This window comes from Theobroma cacao, chromosome 4, assembly GCF_000208745.1.
Source record: "Theobroma cacao cultivar B97-61/B2 chromosome 4, Criollo_cocoa_genome_V2, whole genome shotgun sequence".
NCBI lineage: Eukaryota > Viridiplantae > Streptophyta > Magnoliopsida > Malvales > Malvaceae > Theobroma > Theobroma cacao.
Window position 1 is genome coordinate 27745784 of NC_030853.1, and position 24187 is coordinate 27769970.

General features: G+C 33.3%; 4 protein-coding genes across 4 annotated transcripts; 2 read left to right on the forward strand and 2 right to left on the reverse strand.

Annotated features, from left to right (window-relative positions):
* Window positions 465–2022, reverse strand: LOC108661646. Its single transcript, XM_018119183.1, has 3 exons — window positions 1528–2022; window positions 1210–1435; window positions 465–1110 (listed from the first exon to the last, which is right to left on the reverse strand). The coding sequence occupies exons 1-3, from the start codon at window positions 1813–1815 to the stop codon at window positions 650–652; spliced, it is 975 nt and encodes a 324-aa protein (XP_017974672.1). The 5' UTR covers window positions 1816–2022; the 3' UTR covers window positions 465–649.
* LOC18602959 (probable linoleate 9S-lipoxygenase 5) lies at window positions 7608–12623 on the forward strand. Its single transcript, XM_007034659.2, has 9 exons — window positions 7608–8115; window positions 8673–8962; window positions 9605–9842; window positions 9920–10258; window positions 10429–10514; window positions 10617–10724; window positions 10855–11159; window positions 11242–11505; window positions 11598–12623. Exons 1-9 carry the CDS (start codon window positions 7890–7892, stop codon window positions 12364–12366), a joined length of 2625 nt encoding a protein of 874 aa, XP_007034721.2. The 5' UTR covers window positions 7608–7889; the 3' UTR covers window positions 12367–12623.
* LOC18602960 (photosystem I reaction center subunit II, chloroplastic) lies at window positions 14473–15395 on the forward strand. The gene has a single exon (XM_007034662.2). It carries the CDS (start codon window positions 14557–14559, stop codon window positions 15187–15189), a length of 633 nt encoding a protein of 210 aa, XP_007034724.1. The 5' UTR covers window positions 14473–14556; the 3' UTR covers window positions 15190–15395.
* LOC18602962 (uncharacterized protein C24B11.05) lies at window positions 19088–21028 on the reverse strand. Its single transcript, XM_007034664.2, has 8 exons — window positions 20883–21028; window positions 20711–20776; window positions 20440–20537; window positions 20307–20344; window positions 20090–20177; window positions 19776–19985; window positions 19602–19667; window positions 19088–19464 (listed from the first exon to the last, which is right to left on the reverse strand). Exons 1-8 carry the CDS (start codon window positions 20911–20913, stop codon window positions 19288–19290), a joined length of 774 nt encoding a protein of 257 aa, XP_007034726.1. The 5' UTR covers window positions 20914–21028; the 3' UTR covers window positions 19088–19287.

The following is a 24187-nucleotide window of genomic DNA, read 5'->3' on the forward strand; positions in this document are numbered from 1 at the left end:
TAATTAAATAACCCAAACTCAAAAACGTACCTGTATGTAAGCTTCCCATACTGGATCATCAGCAACAACCATATTCCTTTGATCATCCCACCCAAATCCACTAGTATGTGTCCCTTGCACCATATCATATATAATAGCCCATTCTTTTTTCAAAGTCTTTATTCTAGACTCTATGTGGGGCTTCGCCTTCAAGTTTGCATCTGGTAATTTTGTTGCAAGCATATTTTCAAGTTCTATTAAATAACCCCCTCTAAACCCAGTGTCAGCATTATATTTCCCTATATTGTGCAAATCAATCAAAGCTGTAACAAGTGCAACATCTTCATGATGATTCCATTTTCTTTTGGTTCCCTTTGAACTTTGAGAAGCTCGTGCTGAAGATGTGGACATTGTTTTCTACCATACACCAAATATTTAATTATAAAAAATATTATTAAAATGCAAAAAAAAATAAATATATTCAATAATATATTAAAACTACTCAAACTTTATTCACATGATAAAAAGTACAATATAAACAACACAATTAACAACAACAATTGACAAAACAATAACACGTTAAGAACAAATTTTTAAAAAAGTACAACTTGAACTGGCAAAGGAAAGAAACCCAGCAATAGTCCTTCAGTATCAATATGCCTAACAAATGTCAATCATCATTTTGCCTAGATGCTTGCCATTCATTGAACATCTGATTTGCTAATTCCATTCTGAAATTACCCCAAACATCAGTAGGATCAATAGTACTTATAAAATCCTCATCAACTGCTATGTTGGTTTCAACATATTCCCCTAAATCCATTTCAATAGGGTCAAAACTCATCTCCCTCCTAATAAAATTATGAAGCAAACAACAAGCTATAATAATCCTATTATGTATCCTAATCGGATAAAATGATGGACTCCTAAGAATACCCCATCTCATTTTCAATAACCCAAAACATCTCTCTATAACATTGCGAGCAGCAGCATGTTTCATATTAAAAAATTCTTCAGGACTGCTTGGTTCATGGCCTTGACGCCATTCATTCAAATGGTATCGTTGACCCCTATAAGGTGCAAGAAAGCCCTCACAATTTGTATAGCCCGCATCAACTAGATAGTAACAACCTATATAAAACAAACTAAATAAGTTATTTCCTTATTTAAGTAGAATAATCATATAGTACATAATTTGAAATACCTTCCCATTATCATAGGAAAGCTTACCATTAGGCACTTTAAGTCCATTTCTTCTCCTTAGTGCATCTCGAAGAACTCTGCCATCAGCTACAGACCCTTCCCAACCAGGAAGAACAAAGACAAATTGCATGTCAGGTGTACATACACCTAACATATTTGTTGCAATATTCCCTTTACGAGTGCGATATCTAGGTTTATCTGCACTTGGCACCTTAACTCTGATGTATGTCCCATCTAGAGCACCTAAACAATTCTACAAATCGGATGTAATGAATTACTAATAAGTAAACTTATTAATGTCTTGTATATATATAATTACAAAAAGTTATAAGATCAATAATCTACCTTAAACCACTTCCACCGATTGTCTGTTGAGTTTGTTGGAATGGGCTCAGGTTTTCTAAACAAATGTTCTTGCAATTTCAAGACTGCAGCCAAAACATTATGAAAGTGCCGACTAATTGACTCACCCGACCTTCTAAAATTTAAACTAATTACTCGATTCTTAACATGATGAGCAATAATATGTAAGAATATTGCTACTTGCTCATCTACAAGCATGTTCTTTGTTGACTTCAACCCTCCAATACTTTCTAACATTTCACATAATTTAAAAAAGGCAACCTTATTCATCCTAATTTGTGAAATACATGAAATATCATTATCATACACAAGTCGCCTCACATACTCTCGATTTGCAGCAAAATCTAATGCATAAGATCTTACTCTTGGCCTATAAGTACATAAAGTCGACGCTGCAGACAATAAGGTCAAAATGAACTAACAGCACGACAAATCTCCATATAAAATTTAAACATAGCTAGTAGCCTTTTTTGTCGTTCAACATCTCTTCTCTAATACAAACGAACCGTGACTGCAAAAAATAAATATTCTAATCTATTTTATTATGTAAGAAAAATATTAAAGTCATATGGTAACAAAAAAAAATTAAGTGACATCAAGATCACATTTCAGCCCCATAAGTAAGCCATATGAAAAAATTGTAAAATTTAATAATTGTTGGGTTAGAGAGACAGACAGGGAAAAAGAGGGTTAATGACATTTCTGCTTGGTGACCGTTATTAAGTCAACGTTTTTTTGGCAAAGTCCAACACAAATACCCTAAAAAGTCAAACTAACTGTATAAGATATCATCACATAATGAATATAATCATTTTGGAAATGTATATATAAGGTAAGAATATTTAAGATAAAAATTTATGTATGTATAATGAAAAGTTATTTTCTAAAATAGCAATTTAACCAAGTGTCCATAGACACTTGATGATTGAACCTTATTTATAATTAGCATACTATTATAATGTTTACTAGAAATTAAAGAATTAACAACAATTTGACACGACACATTATAATTATGTTGAAAAATATTAATTGAAAAATATTATAATTATGTTGAAAATATTATTTGTCATATAATTATTTATAAACTAATTCGATATGTATATCATACGTTGAAAAATATTAATTCATGACATTCACTCAACAACTGAAATTTCTTGGATCTCCAAAAATGTTTCTATATTATTAATGAACTATTAATTTGCTAAATTCTAATTTACTTAAAAAATTATGAAATTTAATAATTGTCACATCGGTATAACTAGATCTCCTTTTAAATATTAGTTGTAAGTTTGTGAGATTCAAATTATTAAACAAATGATGAGGAAACAATATTAAATTTTTTTATCATTTTCAAACTAAAGAAAAAATTTAAATTTTATATCTCTAAATATAACATCAATGTGTATGCAATAGTATATAGCAGACAAATGTCATTCATTAAATTGAAAAGAGAAGAGACTAATGCAGCTAATAGTCATGAGTGGATAGGAAATAAGTTTTCTGCAAAAATAATGGATATATAAAAGGAAAGTTAATTTCATTAAATTTTCAGCATTTCATATTTCATATTATAGGGAGGGCTGGTCTTGGCTAAACTTCTCATTCTTCTCGTTGCCACATATTCCATCTTCTTATGAAGGCATTTATCTCTGGCATTGAACGTTTGATTCATTAAAATTAAGTTTTCGTCAAGGCAATCAATTTTGATTATATTTATGCACATAGGAATTAATTTGAGCTCTGATATCTATCAAATCTCTATATATATTCTTATCTTAATTTTATTATTTCATCACACCAAGTTACTAATAATAATTAATCATGTTGAAGAATGAAAATGGAAGTCGTCCTATAATAATACATCCATTGCCCAAAAACTGATCAAACAACATTGGAATATGGTCTTACAGCAGACTTTCTTTTCATTTCATAGGATACTAGCCAGATTGGTGTGGTTATCATGTTCGGATTGCCTTACAAAAAATTCTCCCTTGCAACCATGGACCTAACAAACCCGAATGAAGAAGCTGCCATTTTCAGCTTAACAGCAGCTTCAAAATGAGGGAATGAATTTGGGGCCTTGTATATATATAATCAACAAATCAAAAAAATTCAAACAACAAGTACCCAAAATTTCAACAACTCAGAAAGAAAATTCATCAAAATCATAACACAAAATCAGCATTTCATATTTTAGATCTACTAACAATAAAAACCCTAGAGTGAGATCTACTAACAACAATCACAATTAATCACAAAATCACAACAATTAAATGAAAATGTTATTGCTTGAAGGATTTGAAGCAACTACCTCCACTATGGACTGCAGAGAGAGAGGGGAAGACGGGTGAGAGCGACTAAGAGAAAGGGGCAGTCCCATGGGTGAGAGCGAGGGGAAAGCCCACGGTTGAGAGAGAGGAAGATGACCAGCTGAGAGAGGAGATGAAGACGGGGGAAGGACGGTTGGCTGAGAGAGGAGATGAACATGGGGGAAGGGTGGCTGATAGAGGAGAGGAAGACGGTCGGCTGAGAGAGTATTAATTGGGGAAGGTTGAATCTGCTGAGGAAGACGGAGGAAGGAGAAAGAGAGAGAAAAAAATAGTTTTTATAGGGATAAAGTGGTGATTTAATTAAACAGTTGAGGGTATTATAGTCAAAATATAATTTAAACTTATTCCCCCGGTCAGAGAATAGATAATACCGGGGGGAGAGCGGGTATTAGCCATTCCCACCGATTCAGCCATAGTTGAGGAATTTCTATTCCTCAAAATGCCTATTCCGCCCTCTTGTTTGACAACCAAACAAGGGAAACAGAATGGCATGGGAATAGAGGGGGAATGGCTTAGCCATTCCCCCAACCAAACATGCAGATAATGCCTTATTAAAAACTAGTCACGCAATGCTTTATTAAAAATTAGTCACGCAATGCCTTATTAAAAATTAGTCACATAATTTCCAAAGTCAGTCACGCAATATCTAAAATCAGTCACGCAATGCCTAAAAACTAGTCACGTAATTCTAAAAAATCATCAAAACTACTGAATTCCATTTAATAAGATCAACAACTTCAAACGATACACCATATTCCATTTAACAATATAATTAACGAATATGAATGCTCAAAATGTTCAAAAGTTTTTCTTTATATATCAAAAAACACTCTAAAATGCTTAAAAATGCTCAAAACTGCTTAAAACGCTCATAGATTTTCTTCGTGTATCAAATACTACTCCAAAATGCTCAAAATGTTTAAACGTTTTTCTTTCTGATAAGAAATACTCAAGAGATGAATAGTCTGGTGAGGAAAGCTCAAAAAATATAAGTCAGTTTGAAGTGCAAATCTAAACATACGTGACTCGTTAATAGCTTTCGGGTTGAGATGTGAAACCAAATAAATGGGTCGATTCATTAAGGGTAATTTTGTCTAAATTTTAATTTTTTTGACCAAAAACAATTAATATTATGAGGAAGTCTATTGTTAAAAATACGTTATGCATAAGGTCTATTTTAAAAAAAAAACCTTTTAACTTTTCTAAATTAACAATCATGTGGGGCTGTTTGGTTATCTAGAAGTAGACTTACAAGTCTTCTTTTAGCCGAGGGAATTATTATATTCCAAAAGCAAATCATTTTGTTCATCGGATTCAATAAGCAATTTCGTTATCCCAATTTAATTCTTAAAGAATAACTTCATTGTTATTCACTGAGGACTTTGCTTACCGTCTCGAATTTGTATTCAAAACAGAACTATACGAGATATGGTTCCAATCTTTATCCCATTCATAATTATATGGTTAAATATCAGACGGAGACCGCATTGATGGTGCCTTTATAATTGCCTGCAACACTGCTACCTACCTGGTCCCTGCCTTCCTGCCCATCCTCTCCCTGTCATGTTGCACAGTGCTGGGTGTTAGGACAAAAAACAAGGGCCCCACAGACAAACACCTTCCTAATCTGCTCATAATTTTCCAAAAATAATTGATTAAGAACAGACTCCAACTTGTGATTCAGAGCTACAACCCGGAATACTGTTTTAAGTAGTTTTGCAAGCTGTTGTCGATCTCATATTTTTTTCAATTATTGAGGTCTTTGGTTCATATATAGGAGACTGAAATATGAAGGTGATTAGGCGATAGGATTTTCGATGATGAAACCATCTCATTCCATACATCAAAAAAGGACAACTCATATCTCGATCCAGTCTAGAAAGTCTGACCAGAAGATCATTAGTTGATACTTAGTGATATTGGATTATTGTAGGAAATGTAATGAAAAAAAAAATTATAATTAATATGCTCTTAATACTATGCTTATGAATCAATTATAATTAAAAATTGATTTGAATAATGAGAAATTCGATTCTGTTCAAGTTTATGAATAATTGAATTTGATTTGGTTTCAGTTAATATACTGAAAATTAATGTAAGCAGCCCTAATGCTTCCCATATTTTGGTGTCAAATACATAAATTGACCCCATGTAAATTTACAAGAAACAGACGAAAGAATTCTTTTCCGTTGCTTAAATTATCTTTTGGAAAACCCTTACCCCCATTATTCTCTCGCTTTCTGCATCAAAATGGTCACTTTGCCCCTTTTACATTTTGCTCCACCCAGCAATGAACTAGGATTGAGTAGGAATGAGGTTTTGCAATTACGTTAGTACGAACAGATAAAAGATGTGTTTCTGCCTTTAAGTTATTTAATGCTTAATTTTTGTTTTAGGGGCAGTGAGTTGCGATATTTATTTTTTGGATGCAGTTAGAAATGTTTTTGAGCAATACCACTAATAGCTTTTTATGCAGTAATAATATTCTTTAATTGCTCAAATTTTATTTTGTCCAAATCAGATTCTTATGCTATAGAAAGTTTATTGTCAAAAACGTAAAAAATCTATAATGACAGACTGGTTGTGGAGGTCAATAAATTTACTTTTTTTTTAAAAAAAAATTCATATACTACCTTTTTTTTTATGCTCATTGCTCTCATTTCTTTGACGGGATGACCTTGGTCCAAGCCATGCATGTCCTTGACTGAATCTCTCTTTCTTGATGCAAGCGATAGTCGTATACTATTTTTTTTTGGGTGTATAAGGATTCACCATAAATAAAATGCAAAAGAGAAAAAAATTTTGCTTCAATTTCCTTAAAGAGATACAAAATTGGGTCTTAGAATTAGAGTAAAAAATGAGGATAAAATCAATGAAAAAAGGTATATAGTTTCTACTACTTTCTATGTACAATATAACCCAATCTTATGATTTGTAGTAGAAGAAAAAATATTTTAATGAGCCGTGTTGTGCGTGGAGACAAACCATATGCAAAGTTGAAGTAACAAGGAAGAAGCGAGACGTTGAACTTTACCAAGTGACCTGACAGGTTGATCTGTCAAAACTTTTTATTTATTTTAGTTAAAGTTGAGTAGGTTTAACAACCTCGCAAAACCCCCTTTTTGTATCACTTCAAATCCATAGTTTCATGCCTTTGAGATTTGACAATTCCAATGGATTGTTAATCTCGTGGGGAGAGATCTAACAAGATAACTCTTATGTCATCATACTTAAAATGTGTAAGAGGATCACTTTCGGATGTGTGAAAATACTGTATGATAATTCATAGCAAATTAAACCTTTTAAGTCAATGGCACCCATTCTTCCTTAAGAGAGTGACAAAAAAGAATAGTAATATTAATAATTAACTATTTTAAATGCTCTTTGGAAAGATCAAAGATTAACTTGTCCGTAACAAACATGGTAGTCGTAAGGAAGTTATATAATTAATAAACATGGTTGCCAAGGACTAAGGACATCCACCAAAAGAAGTAGACCACGTGTGAACCTAGAGAGTACACATTTAAAATATGGCATACCAATCACTTATAAAATGCAAAAACTATTTTTTTTTCTTTTATTTTGCAACTTGTATAGTATAGTGGTATTTCTTTGTTAAAAAATTCCACAAGTAGTAGACCAATGACCATGGACCCATTGGGCGAGGAGGGGAATCAGGTCCTTTAATTATCCGTTAATAAAGAGATAAAGATATGAAATCCTTCCAATCAAAAGAAAAAAAAAGATAGAATTTTTTTAAAGGACACTGTCATTAGTTGTCATGGGAAGTATTTAATACCTTGATGTTCATCTACTCACCAAGTCTTGCTCAGGTCAAGAAAAACAGAGAAATCTATTTTCACATTGTCTATCAAAGCTCACTTAAAACCTTCGCCTACATAAATCTTGTTACCCTTTACATTCATTACATTATCAACCCTCTGAATAAAAAGGATCTTTGTTTTTGGTCTTCCTGGAAGCTTAACTGGGGAGCTAGCTTGTTCAAGTTCAAAGATGTTCAATAAAGTAATGGTGACGTGCTGCGCAAAGCCAAAAACAGAGGCTAAAGGCAAGGTTGAAGAGTGCAAGGACAAAAAGAAGATCAAAGGAGCAGTGGTTTTGATGAAAAAAAATGTGTTGGACATGAATGATATGACAGCTTCTTTATTTGATCGAGTTCACGAGCTTTTTGGCAAGGGTGTTTCTTTGCAGCTTATCAGTGCTGTTCATACCGACCCTGGTTAGTTTCTTTAATTTTTTTTGACTCTGTTGTTCTCTCTGTTTTGGAATTTCTTGAAAGCTACCAGGACTGATAGTTTACAGAGAAAGAGTGTGCGGTCATGGTGGTAAACATGAGGAACTTTCCCCCACAACACCTCCCCGCACCCCACCCCCCAAAAAAAAAAAAGATTTGAAAAGATATGACTGGATTTGTCTGATTTTTCTCTAGTTAAGGTTTCAAATTCTTCTTTCACTCCTATTTCTTTTTTCTTCTCATTTCAGCTCAATTTGGTAAAAGTTTATCATAATTTAACTAACCATGCCTGTAACTTTCATTTATTCTTACAATGTTTGTTCAGTCTTGTTTGTAAGATGGTAGAATTGAGAAAGTATGAGGTGTACAGTACAGCAAATATAGAGATTGATTTAACAAGTCCTAGTGGCAAATTCATGTCCTTTAAGCAATCTCTACCTGTCTTCGTTACATTGCTTATTTAAATCTTGCAAGTAAGGGAAAGAATACTAGATTTTGATGAGTTTGTAACTGTAACTGAATTGTAACACACGTGTCTTCAGCCAATGGGTTGGGAGGGAAGCTTGGAAAGCCCGCATATTTGGAGAAGTGGGTGACAACACTGACACCATTAACAGCAGGAGAAACTACGTTCTCCGTTACATTTGACTGGGATGAATCCATGGGTGTTCCTGGAGCTTTCATTATTAAAAACCATCATCACAGCCAGTTCTACCTCAGGACAGTCACTCTGGAAGACGTTCCCGGCCATGGCCGGATACATTTTGTTTGCAATTCCTGGGTTTATCCAGCACATCGGTACAAGTATGATCGCGTCTTCTTTTCCAACAAGGTAACTTCATTTGCAAATTTTAACATAAAAAATAGGACGAAACTTTAATCTTTGTCATAATCTTGTGCTGTCCATTTGTTTGATGAATAATCTAAAGGGTTGATGCTTAATGTTCATGCAATGAAGATTGTAACTTTCTGAACTGGTATAATCAGATCTGCCAACATATTGGCAGTGCTTCCTATCATGAATGTTACCTTCAACGCAATTATTGAGGCTTCATTTTACACTTGACTTGTATGTTTACCTTGGCAAAATCACACTCTATTGATCTCAAAGGTAGATCTGCACTTTCCTAACAGTCGTTTTCCTTCTTCTGTGTTTGTTTGCAAATTCTCTCTCACACGCCATGTCTCCTTGTATTTAAGCTTCACACTGCTCCAAATTTGTTTGAAGCAAAAATTAGTTACCTAATGCTTTCTAAAATGTTAAAAAGGAGAAATTAATGTCAGGTTGATGCTAAGCTAATGTTAGTCAAGGTGTGAAATTATATAAACAGTTGATGCATTGTGAAAAAGTTATGTGATTAACATTTCCAATCTACCAATAATATTGAAAATTTTGTTTGTTTGTTTGTTTGTTAAGATTTGGGGAGACAACAAGCAGATTCACTAACAGAAAACTTCGCTATATTTGTCTTAGACTTACCTTCCATGTCAAACACCCGAACCCTTACGCAAGTATAGGGAAGAAGAACTGGTAAATCTCAGAGGAAATGGAAAAGGAAAACTCAAAGAATGGGACAGAGTATATGCTTATGACTGCTACAACGACTTGGGAATGCCCGAGAAGGGTTCATCATATGCACGTCCAATTCTTGGTGGATCGCAGTGTCCATATCCCAGAAGAGGGAGAACTGGTCGGAAACCACACAAGAAAGGTTAGAATCTTAGCATAAGCAGCATTTGATTTGATATTTTAATCCGCAGTCTAATTTATATTTTCCCATTCTACCAGATCCCAATACAGAGAGCAGACTATTTCTTCTAAGCCTAAACATTTACGTTCCGCGAGATGAACGATTTAACCTAGTGAAGTTTTCAGATTTTCTTGCCTATGCTTTGAAGTCTCTGTTTCAAATATTGATCCCCGAGATAGCAGCCGTCTGTGACAAAACTATAAATGAGTTTGACTCCTTTCAAGATGTACTTGATCTCTATGAAGGTGGTGTAAAGCTACCAAATAATGCCACTCTTAAGAAAATCAGGGAATGCATCCCTTGGGAGATGATCAAGGAACTTATTCGTAACGATGGTGAGAGATTGATGAAATTCCCAATGCCTGCTGTGATCAAAGGTATATACATGAATTTTCCCATACATTTCTTGGCTGAGTTGTAGCAACTCAATGCAGCTCAACTAAGCCTTAATCCCAAACAAGCTGGGGTCTGCTACATGAATTCTTGTTGCTTAGATATATTCAAACTTTTACTTGCAAATTATGTGTGTTGCCTTGTGTGGATACAGAGGATAGGTCTGCCTGGAGGACAGATGAAGAGTTTGCACGAGAAACTCTAGCTGGAGTCAACCCAGTTATGATCCGTCGGCTCCGAGTAAACACCACATTCTTGTTAACTAGCTCATATTTCTTCTTCCTCATCTAGAGAAATGTTTGTGGTCTCCTGCTTCAATAATTAACTATAACATGTTTGTAGGAATTTCCACCAGCCAGCAAGCTTGATCCTAAAACATATGGGAACCAAAAAAGTACCGTTACAGAGGAACACATTGAGAGGAACATGAATGGACTTACTGTAGAAAAAGTACCATTCACGCTTCGTCTGTTTTGCTGGTTTTATCACATTGCAGCAATATCACATTACCAGTTTATAATGTTTCTTTCTAGATTACTAATTTGTCTTCTGTTGTTTGCTTTGGTCGTTCTCAATTCAGGCTTTAGAAAACAACAAACTGTTTATATTGAATCATCATGATGCATTGATGCCATACCTGCGGCGGATAAATTCCACTAGCACAAAGACTTATGCCACCAGAACTTTATTCTTCTTGCAAGATGATGACACACTGAAGCCATTGGCAATCGAGTTGAGCTTGCCACATCCACAAAGCGACAAACATGGTGCTGTCAGCAAAGTTTTCACCCCAGCAGAGGACGGGGTTGAAGGTTCAGTCTGGCAGTTGGCCAAAGCTTATGCTGCTGTGAATGATTCTGGCTATCATCAGCTCATCTGTCATTGGTATGATGCTGAAATACCCATGCTCCATGTAGCAAAAGTTAGAAAGCTGTCTATGATTTAAGATACTTTACCATGTTTGCAGGTTAAATACTCATGCTGTAATTGAACCATTCATAATTGCAAGTAATAGACAGTTGAGTGTGGTTCACCCCATATATAAGCTTCTGCATCCCCACTTCCGTGACACAATGAACATAAATGCTCTGGCCCGTCAGACCCTCATCAATGCTGGCGGGGTGCTTGAGCTGACTGTGTTTCCGGGTAGATATGCACTGGAAATGTCCTCTGCTATTTACAAGACTTGGGTTTTCCCTGACCAGGCTCTCCCTGTTGATCTAGTTAAAAGGTGAGCCATAGAGAATTTTGATAAATGTTTCTCTATCTGGTCTTTAGCAAAATGAATTTTTAAGCAATCAACTTTCAAACCCTTCATTTCAGAGGGATGGCAGTTCCAGACGCTAGCTTGCCCCACGGTGTCAGACTTCTGATACAGGACTATCCTTATGCTGTCGATGGGTTAGAAATCTGGTCAGCTATTGAAACTTGGGTCACTGAGTATTGCTCCTTCTACTACCCATCAGATGAAGTAGTAAAAGAGGATAATGAAATCCAATCATGGTGGGCGGAGATCCGAACTGAGGGCCACGGTGATTTGAAGGATGAACCATGGTGGCCTGAGATAAAGACGCGAGCTGAGCTCATCGAAGCATGCACAATTATCATATGGGTGGCTTCTGCTTTCCATGCAGCTGTTAATTTCGGACAATACCCTTATGCTGGCTACCTCCCTAACAGGCCTACAGTTAGCCGTCGCTTCATGCCAGAACCAGGCACCCCTGAATATGCTGAGCTTGAGAAGGACCCTGACTTGGCCTTCCTGAAAACAATCACAGCACAATTCCAAACTCTACTTGGTGTGTCCCTTATAGAGGTTTTGTCCCGGCATTCAGCCGACGAAATATACCTTGGGCAGCGAGATTCTCCTGAGTGGACTTCTGATGCTGAACCGTTAGCTGCATTTGAAAGATTTGGAAAGAAGCTAATAGAAATCGAAAGTAGAATTATGGACCGAAACAATGACAGCAGACTGAAGAACAGAACCGGACCGGTGAAGATGCCATACACCTTACTATATCCTAACACCTCAGATTACTCTAGAGAAGGTGGGCTTACCGGTAAGGGAATCCCAAACAGTATCTCAATCTAAATCTTAAGTGCATATTCCTGAAGGAAGTACATAGTCAGCATCTTTAGTTATTATAGTAAAAGAAGGTGCTGATTAGATTTTGCATTTTCCCTTTCTGTTTAGTTTTCTCACATCGTAGTAAAGATAAAGAGTTGTGCAGATTCTTAGCTATCTTCTGAAAACAATTTGTTTTGTAACACAATGGCATGGTGTACCAATTTTTCTTAATATGGTATTGCTACTATTAAGTAAAGGTGCAGACTTCAGTTTGTAGACTCTCTCCATGTGTTTACAATTGTTTGACTTGCGATTAGTATCTCAGACTTAAAACAGGATTCTCGATTAGTGCAAAAACTACAAAGACTACAAAACCATACCACTATTCTGGGATGATCAGGATTATCCCAGCTGTGAGATTAAATACAGCAAAGATTTTTCTAATAAGAACAAAAGAACACAAATATCTTATAATCCCACAATGCCTGCTAACAAGTATGTATAAAATCTTGCTGCAGTTGACCAAAGAACAAATTTCTTGTTAGGCTTTTCCCTGACAGGAAAGCAATCTATTATACTAATATGATAGAAGCTTTTTTGTCCAGGCTCCAACTAACGGGTCTACAGAAGCGAAAATAAAAAAGTTTGTTCGTGCATCCACGGTGTTTCTATGTGCTGAGATTAAGCCAAAAACTCAAAGAAAACAAATTTATGCAGCTAAGCGATGTTAAAGAAGAAAGAAGACTTCATTGCTTTAAATAAAAAAAAGTTAAGAGGAAAAAAAAAGATAACTGTACTCAACTTGAATTGGCACCAGGGAGAGCGGTGAACAGCAAAGTTGTTTCCAAGTTCCACTATGAGAAAGCAACAGGGACAGCACTCTAGCCATCTCAATATCTACCTATTGGTTGCATGCTGCAGGTGTCACTTGTTTGCACAAGGGATAAAAGAACTATTTTTTGTTTTGAAAGTACTAAAAACGACTTCGTTTACCCTTCCTGCATATTCTTTTCAGGGCCCTTTTTTTTTTTAAAAAAAAGGAATTTTGAAACATGCACTTTTCTCTTGCAAAAAAAAAAAAAAACAAAAGAATTCATGTGGGTTTAAGGTAACTTATAGTGAAAAAAAAAAAGTAACTTTTAGTGAAGCATTTCAATTAATTTTTTTTTGAATATCATAAGAACCAAACCCTAAACTAATTATGAATGGATAGATTTTAAGTAATATGCCGTACTTTTAAAAATAGTTTACTTAGATTATATTCTGAAAATATATCACGATAGATTTTAATTATTCAATTAATATTACTTACTTATAACTTTTTGAGAATAATTAATGTGCAAATTTTTATTATTTGGAATGAAATCCAAATTTATCACTTTACTTAAGGTGAACATCAAATTTACTACTAATTTTTTGATTGTGTAGTTTTAGCATTATACTTTTTAATTTGATTAAAAAATAATAAAAAATTAAAATCTTTTGTTAAATATTATTTTATTTTTAATCAAATATTTTTACATTTAATTTTTAATTTTTTATTTAAATTATAAAATAATTTTTTAATTTCTAAATTAAATTATAAAATACAATTATAAAATTACATCTATTTAAAAATAAATAAATGATATTCTTTTTAGGTGAACGGTCTATTTCGAATATTATTGAATTCATGTGAAATTATAATCAAAATTTAAGATATCAGTGTATTTTATCTTTTTATTTTTAATAGATTATCTTTTATTATTAATTTTTGACAATTTTTATTCAAATTACAAAGTAAATTTTGACATTTTGTTATCAAATTATAAAGTACAACTATAAAATTATATAGTTTAAAGATAAATGATAAATTTGATCCATCACTTTGAATCTTATTACTTCTTTTAATAACATTTAATAAAAAATTACATATGAAAGCACTTGCAATTGATTATTTTATATATTTTCTTTGTTTCTGTAAGGATTTGAAACATAAAAACAAAATAAAAAAGAAAAAGGAAAAAGCTTACAGAAAGAAAGGGGATAGGTGTGGGTAAGCCTAAGCATCAAAATCACAAATTCTAATTGGTCCAACAACTACTACCACCTTATCCATTGCCAACATTTCCACCACCTATTCTCTATGGCCACGCTCTTCATCTCCACAAAACCAAATTTCATTACCAAAAAAAATATCACTAGCCATCTCCATTTCCAATATCTCAATTCTCAATGGCCATGGCAACACAAACCTCCCTCTTCACTCCAGCCACCCTCTCCGCCCCAAAATCCAGCGACCGAGTTGCTGTGCCATGGAAACAAGCATCATTCGTGACACTCCCCAGCTTCAAGTCACAAAAATTTGCGCCACGCACCATCAAGGCAGAAGCAGCGGAAGAGAAAGCTGAGACTGCCACAAAGGAGGCTCCGGTTGGGTTCACCCCACCAGAGCTGGACCCAAGTACCCCATCACCAATATTTGCTGGCAGCACCGGCGGGCTGTTACGTAAGGCACAAGTAGAAGAGTTTTATGTGATCACTTGGGACTCACCCAAGGAACAAATATTTGAAATGCCAACAGGGGGAGCAGCCATCATGAGGCAAGGTCCGAACCTGCTCAAATTGGCTAGGAAGGAGCAGTGCTTGGCTCTGGGGACCAGGCTGAGGTCCAAGTACAAGATCAACTATCAGTTTTACAGGGTGTTCCCCAATGGGGAAGTTCAGTATTTGCATCCTAAAGATGGAGTGTACCCTGAGAAAGTGAACCCTGGTCGCCAAGGAGTGGGACTGAATTTCAGGAACATTGGAAAGAATGTTAACCCAATTGAGGTCAAGTTCACTGGCAAGCAAGTCTATGATCTGTAAGGATTCAGAGCAAAATTAAGGGCATTTGTGATGTATTATTTGTGATTTGTTTGTTTAATATTGTTTGTTGTATTTTTAGTACCTTTTTCAAATAGCTACATGACTATATAGCAAAGGTTTGCAACTTTGTATAATGCTTTTAGCCTTTATTGGATGCTAGATATATAGGATTTCACACACCATAATTATAAATTTTTCCTTTTTCTGTTGCTCTGGGCATAGAGGGAGGATACCCAACTTCCTCTTTTTCAATCCTCTTTAAATCAATTTCTTTTTTCCGATTTCCAAACTATCTTCAGAGAATTGTTGAAACATGTATATATTGGACATTTACCTCTAACAATATGTAAAGAGAGTCAACTAAATGAAACTTTTACTCTGCTCAGAACAGGACAATATTCTATGTCTGAATCAAAGCAAATTTCATGATTTGCTAGCAATAGATTTCATCGAGGAGAGAAGTAACTGTTTAGATGCTGAAAAGAAAATTACACCAAAATGTTTCAACCATATAAAATGATTAAGCTCATTGGCCACTTAACAAAGCAGCACACATAAAGAATCAAATTAAACCAAAATGTTTCAACCACATAATCTGATTATGCCAATTGTTACGGGAAAAGCTAAATTTATTAATTATAAAAAAAATTATTAATTTCAAACCTAATTTCTTATTTAAATGTAAACAATATCCAGTCAAATTATAATGGTCGGCTTCATTTAGAGAGAAGTATGTTGGCCGGTCTATCAGTAACAAATTGTTTGAATAATTTCACGCGGAGTAGCAGCTGTTATCATCATAATTCATAAATAAATAATAATTGAAGTTATTCACAAAAAAATAAATAATAATTCATTTTTTTTAAAGTTTGATTTTTATTAACCCCTGCTGCCTATATGCCATTGTTGGTCTAAGGTCGATGCCAAAAACTCCCAATGGCATGGAAGGGGCGGCTCAGGCGAGATTAACTGTACATAAAGTACAAACATGGCTGCTCAAAACTTTAATGGCAGCCCATCCTCACAAGATACAACCGTCTGCAAACAAAACAGTGCTCAACTTGCCCTTCAACAAAAAAATTATGGCCGTTGCAGCACATGGACCTAACACTAGTTCAAACTACCAGGAAACACCCACATGTTTGTGTTCCATCCTATTAACATATGCAAGCAAAAAAAGAAAAAACTATCAACTATCATTAGACATCCACAGGCTAAAGGGTTCTCAAAGAATGTAACCATAACCTTGCCACTGCCCAGCGTATCTCATAACTCAGGAAACAGATCTCTCAACTCTGATCGAATGAGCATCTACCTGCAACAAGAGAGGTTGCAACATCGCATCTGTTCTTCAGATGTATTTATTGGGTCCAAAAAGGCCTGGAGATGACCTTGGACCTATGATCAGCAGGTCCATCAACACAGAAACCTCTTTGCGAAGATCAGACGCCAGGCATCTACCTAACCAACACACAATCCTTTGTGATAAACGTTGCATTAGCTTTGTTCCTTCTTCAAGCTTTTCCAAAAATCCGAAGAAACGACAAAATCACTTCGAACCCAGCATCATACATCCTTTCCGCAAAAACAACGTCACGTCATTGGCCAACACCAGACAGACCAGGACCACGCCGATCACTCCTATGTCACATATCCAACTTATCTTTGCAGTCCCCTCTTCTCAATAGCTTCCCCCGCCCCCTCCCCCGCCGCCTGTCCTATCTCTCACTCAAAACCGTGCCCGCAGATTCCTAGAGTTGTTACATTCAAAACCAACCTAGACATTAGGCAATCGCACAGCATAATGCCACACACAAAACAGTGCCAAATTATCCCTAGACCTCCTAGCTTCTTCTCTAAACCCAACTTTAAGCATAAAGAAAAGCTCCCATCCCAATCATTCCTACTTTTTAAGTTTCCAAAACCCACCCCATAACTTCTCAACAAAAAATCAACACCTGAAAAATAAGAAAAGCTGCATGATTATAACAAATAATAATTCATGTTAATAATAAAATATTTTAATGAATATCCGTACCACGGATTTCATATATTTATTTTGATTCTGTTAAAATTATATGATTTGATAATTTAAATCCCTTTTCTGAAGAGCTTCTCACAAATTTAAAGATCAAGTTAATTCTATAATTGACATTTTTCTCTTTGAGATTATCTTCAAATTCTAAATGATCTTAAATTGCCCGTCACAATCCCTAATCATGTGCTTAAGAAACTAATGAAAAACCAAAGCACATGACCAACAATTAATTTTTTATAGACTATTGACACCGACATTTCCCATATCAACCTAATTAAAGTCTGTACCACTTCTTATTTTATAATCAACTAAACAAACCTTAGATGTGATTGACCTACCCAAAGTCCTTATCAGCAACATAATCATCTTAATATTTCGGCTAATTAACTATGATTGATGATTATTTAATTTAAGAATGAAAAGAACATCCATTGATCCCTTAACAACCACAAATTTGGTATCTTTGAGCCATGCAATCAATCCCCTACTACGTGTATCAAATAATTTGTTCTCTCGTGAAAGCAATAATTATGTAATGTGGTTTCTGGTGTTTGGTTTTCTATCTTCGTCCTTTTTTTAATATTAAGATGACAAGGTGGTGGTTCATGTTTCTATCTGATTCACTTTTGGGTGACACCAACTAGTGGAGTATGGGATGCGCTTACTTGGATCAGCATTATATTTAATCTTATTTGGTTCAATAAATAAATGAAGCTCATGAATGGAAGCCACCTTGTGTACAGGGGCGGAGCGTCTCTTCTCAAAAATTTTAAAAATTTTTATATATCACATATATTCTTTTAATGAGCTTTAAAATAATTTTTTAATTAAATTATTAGTACAATATGTTATATATAAATTTTTTTAATGGGCCTCCAAAATAATTTTTATTAAATTATTAATATAAATAAAAAATAAATAAAATAATCTTATGAATTCATTTAATTTTAATCTAATTCTTAAATTTTTTTCTTTTAAGTTTCTTCACACCTCTTTCTATCTCTTTCTTTTTGTCTTTCTCTTCTCTTTTATTCTTTCATTGTGAAATCATAAAAAGTTAAAGCTTTTTTTATCTTTCATTTTCTAATTATATTATTATTATTTATATTTATTTTTTTCAATTCTATTCTATTTGATCATATGTTATAAGTTTTTATAAATTTTTTTCTTTAAATTTCTATGAATCATCAATTATATTGTTCTTTTTGTTAAATAGTTCTATCTTATACTTGTCATATTTTATTTGTTATGTATTCTTAAATATGCGTTGTAGCGTTGTATTATTGATTGTTATTTAAAATTTTATCAATATATCAATCTTTTATTAATCTTGGTTATATAAGATATTTTTTTATATATTTTATGTTTTATATTTAGTTGAAAGGAAATTATTTTTGAATATTTAATTTTTAAACAATACTGTTTATATAAAAAAAATTATTAATCTTGTATATTGTATTTAATTATTTATATTTTATATATTATTCCTCTTCATATTGAACCTTCCAATAAAAGTTGGTTAACTCTGCCTTTGCTTGTATATCACCTAATATTACACCGTTCACAAATTTATTTGAAGTTTCTGAAAAAGTAAAATGTGAAGTTAGACGAAAATAAAGATAAAAATATATGGCTTTGATTTAAAATAAGTGAGTTTGGATATTATATATCATTAACATGTTAATATTTTCTTAGAATTTTATTATCTGACTTTACAACAGTAAACAAATCTTGCACGAATTTGTCTCTAATAATTACTTTCCATTTTGAAGATAATTGAATGGTCTATATTTAAAGAAAATTTCTGGGGAGTTAAAACTTAAAATTTTAAATTGAAACAGAAATCATAAGTCCATAACCTTGCAATTGAAATTGAAAGCAATGATTTATATTCTTTATTTACTTGATGGGATAGTCCGTTTTGGTACACATATCAATAGATGCACATTTGATACATTATTGCCATCGACATGATTATGTACATAATATGGGACCTTAAGTGCTAACCCGAGAATCCAACATTTTTTTTGTCAATTAGGTCCCCGGAGATCTTGAATTGATCAAGCTCCAACGGGTGTTGTTGCCGCCAGAATAGCATCCAATTCGCTGCTGGTTCTACTGATCCTTTCATCACCACCGTCCGTTTCGTTGACCCACATTTCTGGTATTACTTGTTCTAAATTGTTGACCGTCTCGATTGCATAATCCGCTTCCTTTGTCTTGACGGTCTTTCCAACCTTGAAACACACACACACACGAAAGAAAAAATTACATTAATTAATTGCAAAAGCATTGCTTGGATATAATTTAAAGAGTAACGCTAAATAATTTGAGATTTTCCTTATTAAAATTAATTTTAAATAAAAGAAATTACCAGACAAGTCCACAGGCCCAAAGCCTTTCCAGCGGCGATATTCCGAACATTGTCATCGAAAAAGAGCTGCACAAAAGAAAAATTAAAATAATTTAGTTTCACATTCACCGTCAAAACAATAAAATAGAAAAAAAGAGGGAATTAAATTAATGAGAATCTTGTAAGAATTATTACAGTGCGTCCAGGATCAACATGGGAGACATCGAGAGCGATTTTCATGGCATCCATTGAAGGTTTCAAGACGACAGGGAATTCATCGGGACGCGTTGATTTCGGCAAATTAGGGTTCAGTGTCTCGAAACAAATGATTTGGTCGAAACAGTCCTCTAATCCTAGTCTTTTCAGAACCTTAATCGCATGAACCCTGTCCGAATTCGTAAAAATCTGCAAACAAAAAAGAGACGAAAAAAGTTGACCATCTCGAAGTAGTAAGCAATTTGATTTTGTTCTGATGACTTTCTTTTTCGTTTTTGTTTTTTCAAACTTACGATTTTTCTTTGGGTGATGCTACGTAACAGATTACGCAGCTGAGGGTCTGGCTTGATCATGGCGTATGGCAATCTGCCGTGCACGAAACTGGCAATTGCAAAAAGAAAGTAATAAAGAAAGTCATGATTTAATTCTAAACGGTTTCCAAACAAAGCAAAAGTAGAACGATTCTTTTTCTTTCAAATAAATTTAACGACAACAATGATTGTTTCCTACCCGTGGTAATCATCGGCATCGATGTCATAGCCCAACGCCTGCAACAACAATTTAGAGGGAACCCCAACTTAGCATATTTTTAAGCATTTAGTTTTTGGAATTATTTTAAAGTTTATTTTAATTAAATATTTACTCGCAAACCGGCGAGAGTGCTGCCGTATGTTTTGAAGAGTTCGACTCTGAGACTTGAAGCTTTGGTCTCCGAGAGTCCAAATTTCTCTATCAGAAAATCTGGAGAAAATAATAGTAAAAACGAAAGTTATGACCGATTTCTTAAATGCTTGCATATCATCTTTGCTTATGGATCATTGTCAGCGTTTTCTGTATCGTTACAATTTTATCTGGATATTCGTCAGAATATAAAAAGAAATTATTTGGTGAATTTTTCATGAACCGCCACGAACCATCGATGTTTTTCTTGAGGCCTTGAGCTAATCCAGTGGTGGAAGGGTAAAGGGTGTCATCCAAATCTGTTTAGAAGCAAAACCCAGGGCCGAAACGATCAGAAAAAAAAAAAAAAAGGAACTGCAGAGAAAATTTGATTGAAGGAAGAGAAAAGAGAAATGAAGAACTTACCAAACAAGAGGCAATCGAAAGGAGAAGCCATAGCTTGAGAAATGGAAGAAGGAAACGACGATGAAGAAGACGAAGTGAAGAAAATTTGAGAAAATTGAAGCTTTGAAAGTTGAAGCAAAAGCAGAGGCTGAGCCTTCAAAGGGCAGAAAGGAAGTAATTTATAGGCAAGGGTGGAAGTTTTTGACTTTTTTTTTAATAAGTTCTGATAAAGAAGTTGCTGACTTGGAGCTGAAATCCTACCACGGCAAATTCTCAGATAGACTTAGATAAGGGCTAATATGATAATTTTATATACGACACGTTTGTACGATACGAGAAGATATAAGTTAAACAGGTTTTAAGTTTACTATTTACGTGTTTCGTATCTAATCGTGTTCGACACGTTAAAATACAAAAATTAAAATACGTTTACTTAATTGTGTTATCGTGTTTAAACGTGTATACATGACACATTTATTAACTTATTAAAATTAATAATTAAAGATTATTTTAACTTTATATAAATATTTTTAAATAATTATTTTAATAAGTTTTTTTAATTTTATAAAGGTAATAATGTAATTATTACGATTAAAAATTATGAATGATTTTTTATATTATTAGTATTTGAATGTTAAATATTAATGATGTATTTTATCATATTATATGATAATGAATTTTACATATGTTATTTTTATTAAATTTTATTAAATTTGATGTTATTATTATTCTTATTTTGTTATAATTATTTTTATAATTATAAATTTTAAATTTAAATAATAAAATTATATTTAATTATAAATATTTTTATTTAATCGTGTTAAATGTGTTAATCGTGTTAACGTATTATTAATCGTATCGCGTTATGTCGTATATTGACACGTTTAATAAACGTATTAATCGTGTCGTGTTATACGTTTATTAAACGTGTTCATGTTTTAAATTTAAAATACGAATATTAAACGTATCGTGTTCATATTTAATTTTAATATATTTTGTATTTAATCGTATCTGACATATTTATGACATGAAAATACGAATTGTCGGTCTATAAGGACCCCAACGCGGTGGCCCTTTTAAAATCACAGAATATTTTTATGTTCTCCAAATGGACAAAAATGCCATCAGTTGGGGGCACATGGCTAGCCAATTAGAATGCAGCGTATGGGGAAATTAAAGAAGCTGTAGGTTGTTTTGGTAATTCCAATATGGTTCAAAGGTTGGTGTTGAAAACGTGCGTTCAGACTAATTTTTTTTGAAAAGCGTGCCTTGAAGATAACTTGCTTGGAAGCTCGATGAGGTTTTGGACATGTAATGGTAGAATTATTTTTATAAGGAGTGGCTGATTAAAGAATTGGTTCGAAAAATTATTACATAGACTTTTTTTTTCCCACTAAATTGATTATATGTTGTACACGAGTCATTTTTTATTAATCTAAAAAAAATAGTTCAAAGGCCTGCAGACTCTCTTACAAAAATTAGTGAAGATAGAGCTAACCTGTTTGTGGTCAAAATTTAGTGTGAAGAACCTTTCTAATTGAGAAGTTCTCCGATGAAGTCTGTACCTAGAGTGTTTATTGCTCAAGTTGAGAGTATTCGGATAAATAGACTGTTATTTGACGTGAAATGGAGAAGGAGTTATGTTGTGGATGTAGTCAAATTTTTGGTTTGTTTCGATGAGGTTGAGGGTTTGGTTTACGGTAATTTAATTGGCATTAGGCAGTTTCTTGTTGTGTTAAGATGATTGTATCGAACATATAAGTTTAGGCAGGATGTTGGATGGGAGGGTTTAATTGTTTCGATGAGGGTGAGGGTTTTGTTTTGCTATGATTGATTATCGTAGGGTAATTTAAATGGTGTTAGGCAGCTTTGTACTACTTTCTTTTTTGTTCTTTTCCTACTTGTTGTGTTAAGATGATGGGATTGAACATATAATTAAGTTTAGGCATGACGTTGGGTGAGTGGACTTAATGTTTGTATTTTTACTCTATTTTGCTTCCAACTAAGTCGTTGCAAGGTGCTGCCTCTGACTCCTTTTCCAATTGTTCATTGTTAAACACAATAATAAAATAATAATTTTACAAAAAAAAAACAATGAATTGTTATATCTTTGATATAACAAATTTAAAATGAATATAATAGGAATGGTGCATATTATAATTCTCACTTATTGCGGGACATCTTTAGCACCAAAATTCAAGTATATATAACAATGTAAATTATATTAATTTTCAATAAATTATAAAACAGTTATTGATATGAAGAAATTGAATTGTGAACCATGATTCTTTATTGGGTATACAAGATATAGTAGAACTATTTTTTTCTGAAAGGTAGATATATCTTTATCGGGTATATAAGATATTATAGAACTATATAAAATAAACATTTTTCCTTTCAAGGTAAAGGAAAATAATTATAAGTTGATAGTTTACCAATTCAGTTGGATTAATTGCTATGTCAACATAGCATTGGACAGCTAATGATCGTTCAAGAGTTTTCCCATTCTATTTTTTAATATTTGATTACAACATTAGCCACTTTAACAAATATGATAACCTATGAGTGACAGATATAGTTAACCTTTCAAAATAAATGTCACATTGAACTCCAAATTTTGTAATATTTTTCTTGCGTTTGATTTCTTTCTTTTTTTATTCTATTAATTGGATAAGATTTTGGACAATTCTTTAGAATAATTTCGTAATTTTCACAACATCATAATTCTAAAATATTATCTTTACAATTTTTATCAAGAACAAATATTTGAAAAAAATCATTATTCTATATATTAACATAAAACTTTTAAATACGTAAATGTTAAGTGAGGTTAGAATATTATCGCATATCTATTAATTAATTTATTAATATTTTATTTTAAAAATTTAATCTTATACCAATTGTTCACTCTTTAAGCTCTTTTATAAAATTTAAAAATTCGATCGAAAGATATAAAGAATAAGTCCACATCATATACATCACTTGTTCACCCTACTCTTTGGATCTTTTGGCCTGGTTAGGTAAAACATCAAAGGAGATATCAAACTAATTAATGAGTCAGCCAAAAAAAAAATCTGCAATGATGTTATTGATTTTGCTTGGTCGAAAGAAAACTTTCCTAGTGCTATTTTGTATTTTTTTTCTGAAAATTTCAGTACCAATTTGTTGCCTCCCGGAGCTGTCATTGATGTTACGACTGAACATAAATTTCACACCGCTAACGCTAAAAGACAATATTAATTCATTCACGGCATTTGGGTCCCTTGGTTTGGTATAAAACTTTAAAAGATGATGAATATGGACACAAATAAAACGTGGCCTCGAAA